At 42.1% G+C, this 6,013-nt stretch overlaps 1 protein-coding gene across 1 annotated transcript in view; it reads right to left on the bottom strand.

Annotated features, from left to right (window-relative positions):
- OTP (orthopedia homeobox) overlaps positions 1 to 6,013 on the bottom strand; it is a gene marked incomplete at its 3' end in the record, with an annotated part of 14,490 nt that overhangs the window by 6,127 nt on the left and 2,350 nt on the right. The window contains 2 exon segments of the mRNA XM_027769964.1: positions 1 to 118; positions 5,757 to 6,013. The exon segment at positions 1 to 118 is cut by the window's left edge and continues 80 nt beyond it. Of these exon segments, the coding sequence (XP_027625765.1) occupies positions 1 to 118; positions 5,757 to 6,013 (375 nt within the window).

The following is a 6,013-nucleotide window of genomic DNA, read 5'->3' as shown; positions in this document are numbered from 1 at the left end:
CGGCGGCTGATGTGAACTGAGGCAGGCCGGGCGTGGGCAGCAGCGTGCCCGGCGCGCGGAACACGTTGGTCGTCTTCTTGCGCTTCTTCCACTTGGCGCGCCGGTTCTGGAACCACACCTGGAGCGGGCGGGCGGGAGAGAGCTCTGTTAGAGAGCCCCAAGGCCAAAGAGGCAGAGGCTTGAGTATGAGAAACAGCCATTGAACCCCAGGCCGAATGAATGCCATCGGCCCCACGTGCCAACATACCCAGCCAAACCGTGGTTCTCCAGCAGCTGGTAGCAACTGGCGCCCAGTGTACCCAAAGAAGACTATCGCGCTCCTGAGGGATCGTGCCCCGGAGTGCTTAATAACAGTGCAAACATACCACCGCGTGCAATGTTCACCACGCCTCTGCACGCTGGCACGTTCTGTGCACAGCACAGATGCACAAATCTGCAGGCAGGCATGTGTCAAGGCTCGACCCACAGGTGTACAAATGAAGATAAACATGTGTACCCATGTGGCTTAATAGCGTACCTTATAACATTGATGGGGTATAGAATTTTCAGAAACGCTGGAAATTTGGAAATTGATGAAGGACTGTGGATGACATAGTCAGTTTCAAAATCGAAAGACAAAGGAAAACCCCTAACGCCATGGTTGACAGAGCGGAGAGGTTAATATAGCGATCCGTGTGGGAGAGTGAGTGCCACTGAACTAACGGTGGTGTTTGGTTCTCTACTGTGACTTCTGATTCCTCTGATACCCGCAGCTACTGCCACAACTCTCCGCCCCTCATTTTCAAACCACTCTAGGGGCACCTTTGTCTGGACTGTGAGGGTGTGCTGGAACCCGCAGTCACAACCCTGAGCACCAGGGCCTTCAAGTCTGTTCCGGTCAAGAACTTACTGGGGATCCAAAGTAGCAAGGCCTCCAATTCCCTCGAGTCACCCCCCCCCCCATCTGTAAACTACATGCAAGTTTTCTGACCAATACAAATTAAAGGAGGTCAAGTTTACAACGCACACTAGTAATGAATCAAATCTAATTTTGCTTAGAAGACAGACGTATTTTTCAGGGAGAGTGATAAAATATATTTCAAATGGAAATAAACATACTTTTTCTTTCTTAACAGTGGCTTAGGAATTTCAAGTCCTACCAAGCAAATTTACCTAATGATGTCAAATGCACTAGTACAGGGGAAGTTTTGCCTGAAATATACCAAGTAAACTCCATTCTCTCCCTATGTGGATTATTAAAAAAAAAAAAAAAAAAAAGCCAGCATGCCTACTTGCAGTTTAAAGTCTAGTCAGCTGGAGGTTTACTGTGCTTAAATATAAATGATATGGGACACATCTCAGGTACTGATTGAATTTCCTCTTAGAATTTGGCCAAGGCAATTTGGCCACCGTCTTTGTGGCCAAAAAGGTTATTCATCCATTAATCCAATCCAGTTAGCATTTACTCTGCAAACTCAAGCATCAGTATTATGGACAGACCTGCCCTCTGTTCTCTGTACACAAGCATTGCACAGCCCTGTGTTCACACCTAAGCAAGTTAAGATACAATCTCCTCACTTACCAGCGTGAATGATATTGCAGTCTAAAATTCTCATTCAGCGTTGGGGAGGCCCTGGCATCCTGGCACGATTGCCCACTACTCCAATCTTTCTCCGGTTTGTACCCCATTTCCCACATAGCTGCCTACCCAAGAGTCAAGTGTTAGGTATATATTTCAAGTCCTTTCTTCCTTACAGCCCCTAAGCTGATGGCGTGGGGGATTAATGAGGGAGCAGGGCCTTTGAAGGTGGATGGGATCAATGCAGCAGGATTGAGCTGTTAGCGGCCTTGGGCAGAGTGACCCACAGAAGGGAAGGAAGGCACAGCAAGAAGACTTGGTCCAAGTCGCTTTGCAGCGCCCAGCCAGTGCTGGATGGAGAGGAGATAGATGGGATGGAGCCCTAAACAGGGCTGGCATTTATGTCCACATGGTTCCCACACTCCACTCGCTGCATCCAGATATATTTGAGAGGTTATCTGGTAAAGACAAAACTGGTCCCTAACACTCTGCCAGACCAGTAAATCCGCAAATGTTTGGTGGTGGTGGTGTGCTGTGTGAGGAGGAGTGGAAAGAAAATCAGAAGAAAGAAGGGGTGGGAGTGAATTGACCAGTAAAATGTCAGTAAAAAACAAGGCTCCTGGAAAGGTTTCTGATTCTCAGATCTGCTCAGGCACAGGCGGAAAAGAACAGCTGTTAAAGAACTAAATGTTATAGGAATAATGGAAAAATCGTGCTCAATTATGTTTGAGGGTTAGAAGTCAAATGATGGCTACAAATTTTTTTATGTTTCATGGCTTACTGGGGTTGGGGAAAAAGAAAAAACCTGCATGGGGTCTAAGCACCTCCGTTCCAAGCTATGATGCATATGTTTTTAAAATGTGAATGTTTCCACTTGAAAACTAGAGCATGACGGATTAAAATGCAGGCAAAACCTAAGGGAGATTTTTAGAATGCACAGATGACAACTCCAGGAAATATATTAACCACAGCCACAGGCTAACTTTGTACTCAGTTTGAAATGCAGCTCTTCTTTGAAAATGCTTAATACAACAGTGAGAATCTAATGGAGGTTGGAATCTAAAAATCCACTTTCATGATATCTGCTGTTACAGTAATATAGACATACTGTAAATGTATTTTAAAATATATAGCCCGTTTAATTCCCCAGCTATAAATGGCTCAGAAATAGAGAAAGAGGGGGAGAAAGAGAGAATATTACTTTTTTCTCCCCGCGAAGCAAACGCTTTATGAAGATCTCATTGGAATCCAGCAAATGATTAATGTGAAGATTTGGGAGGAAATCTGGGGAGCTGTATTAAAGCCTAGATCTCAGGTTCATTTCGATCAGCCAGCCGTGAACTCTGGGCCGAATTCATTACACTTTAATAGTGCTGGGAGAGGAAGAAAATGCAATTTCTCATTCCATTAGAAAACTAGAAAATACTCTCAGCTTGTCCCCCTATTAAGATGTGGCAGGTGACAGGGCCATTCTGGGGGACACGGTCAATGGAATTACAGCACATTATTTTTGTTCGTATAAAATATTGAAAGGCAAGCCTGACTGTGCAGAAGTTATTTCACTGATTTGGTTTTTATGTAAATAAAATATTGAAAGTTAATTAATCCGTGCTAGAGACTAATGATTATGCTTATTATATTGCATTTGATCACGTAATTTGCATGATTCTCGCATTGCTGCTTAATAAGCCATTCCAGGTTATAAATAATTCTGAAATTGGTTTCTAATAATGGCATGCTATAAAAGGAATGGTTTTATTACACTAGCCAGAAAAGAGGAGTGATATCAGATATAGAATTGGCCTCCATGTGAATTAAGGTGCTTTAATAAATAAAGATGTGATATACACCAGGTATAGGTTTTAAAATAAGAATATTGGATAATTTAGTCTGGAATCAAACAGCATTTTTAGATACATACTATTGCAATAAATTAAATGTTTAGATCATTTTTAATCAGTGCAGTGGCCCACATACAGAAAAGAATGTGTGGCAATCTGTTAACTATAAAGAAAACTATGAAGTACTCATCATATAAGAACATAAACCAATTACTATTTAATTTGAAATTGGTCAAGGAGCAATGGTACAGTGAATTGTGAAGTAAATACATTTTCCATAAATTATTTTTGCATTACATTACATAATGTTAATCATTTTGAAATGTTAATTAAGAAGGTTATGTTGATCTGATTACTTTTTAAACTCTGGAACATTATTTTTAAAAATATTGAAATTGCCATTCTATTAAATTGTTTCTATCAGCAGCTTCAAGCTATTATCTTCAGTTGAACATTATGCTAGAACAATTAAAGTACTTTGTCTCTTCTTGCATATTCTTCGGTGTACTTTTTGAAAATAACTTTCTATTATGTAATTTGTATTTTATTCCATTTACAATTTTTTTCTATTAAAAAATCACTGTCATTAACCTTTGGAAGACCTAATAAAGTTTAATAGACTTCTTTTTTTAAAATAAAATCAGTTGTCCCATTATATTTTACTTGTGATTCTAAGTCCTCTTTTAATTTAAAATAATTGCCAATGTGTATGTAGGTTAAAAACACAGCATTTTACTCCATGACACAAAAAATTAATAGTGTTTCTCTTGAGGGGCCAAAAGCAAATTTGTGAATTTTGAACCTACAGTACTAAATCTGTAGATAAGTTTTATCATTAAAATATTTAAATTGTACATTTCTGTAATGGTTTGAACTCGACTTCAGATTTAAAAGAAGTTACAAAATCTTAAAGCGCATAATAACATATATCTCTGCACAATGCAATCGGTGTGCCATTTCAATGGCCCATGTTTCAGGCCTTTTAGAGTTCACTTAACAAAATCACCCAGACTTATATTTAATTACAGTGTTAATCATTATGTTATACTCTGAATATTACTTTATTAATTTGACCATTTTGAATCCCTGGTGACATTTATTTACTGACAGTTAGAACAGAAGCACGTGCTATTTTTCCAGTTTATGCTATCTTTAAAATGCCAAATAAAGACAAATATTCAACACTGTGATTATGGACACCCTCCTCGCTGACTTTTTAGACGAAATGTAATTGAAATCTTTACAGTGAATTTCTAAAACCAAGTAGCTCTGTTTTAGCAAATTAGTCAGGTTGACACTCAGTATGTGGGACAGAAAGTACCACCAGGACAGCGAAGGAAGGCTTTCAGCACCCTGGATAGCTCAAAACTAACCACGTCTTGGCTTTTCATCTCCAGGCACCTGTCTATAAAATATTTAATGGATTTTATTATTTTAAAAGGTTAAAAAAACCATGGGATTCATTAGACTTATAGTTTATTCTCCAGTTTTCTGAAAAGTTATAGGTATGATTTTTTTAAGGTTACATAGAGCATACATCTTGGAGGATGATTGGAAGAGAATAAGGGGTCAGCAACGGTTTTTGCTTAATACCTATTAACCGTTCCCTCCTTAAATCTATCGCTTCTTCCTGTAGGATTTCTACCTCAGAAAGCCTTTATTCCTCCTACTTCGAATTTCCTTATGGGAATCTTAAAAACATAAACCCAACAGAAACAAAACAAAACAACTCACCCAGGCGGTGAGGAATCTAAACAACCCCCTCCACCACCACCACCCGTCGCACTAGTAGACAACCAAAGTTCAATCCCTCGAAAACCTAAGTGTTAGAGGTATTTTGCCTGAGAGCGGTGGAAGAAGGATATTTCAGAGAATAAAACCACGCAGCGAAACCTGAGTGCGGCTCTTTTTTGAAAGGTCCCCATTTTGCCTTATTTCCTCCCTGTTTGTGCTTTCTGTGTAATTGTTGCCTTCTCCTATTTCTCCAGATGCTTAACACAAACTCATTAGCGGGTAATGAAATATTTGTCAATAAGGAGAGCTTGGCTTAGCTGCCTAGGAGATTCGAGGTGGCCTTTTGTGGAGGAAGGCGGCAAACCCGGCAGCCAACGACACCGAGCTTCGCTTTTGAGGATTTTTTGCGGGGACATGGCTGTACCGACGGGATCGAGATGGGGGCTTGCGTGTCCGTTGGAGCTGTATGGAGACTAGTTTCTGAGCACGAAGGAGCTAATTCCACCCAGCATTGTATAGGCAGCCGGGCGCAGCCCAGGATCCCCGGAGAGGGAAAGGACCCGGCTCTCTCGCCCCACACCTCCCTCCTCCTGGCCCCGACCCGGCGCCCCAGCCCTGTGTACCTGCACGCGGGACTCAGTCAGCCCGATCCGCAGCGCCAGCTCCTCGCGCATGAAGATGTCGGGGTAGTGTGTCTTGGCGAAGCTCCTCTCCAACTCGTTGAGCTGTGCGGGAGTGAAGCGCGTCCGGTGGCGCTTCTGCTTCTGCTGGCCCTGCTGCTGGCCGGCTTGGCTGGGGTTCGGGCCGCCCTGGGGCCCGGGCTGCTTGTCCGGGTCTTTGGCGCTCACCGCCAGCGAGGCCGGGGTCGAGCCCACTGTGG

The sequence above is a fragment of the Tupaia chinensis genome, unplaced genomic scaffold (assembly GCF_000334495.1).
Source record: "Tupaia chinensis unplaced genomic scaffold, TupChi_1.0 Scaffold000099_1, whole genome shotgun sequence".
NCBI lineage: Eukaryota > Metazoa > Chordata > Mammalia > Scandentia > Tupaiidae > Tupaia > Tupaia belangeri.
The sequence above is the reverse complement of the archived record's forward strand: the minus strand, read 5'-3'. Positions and strand labels throughout refer to the sequence as shown.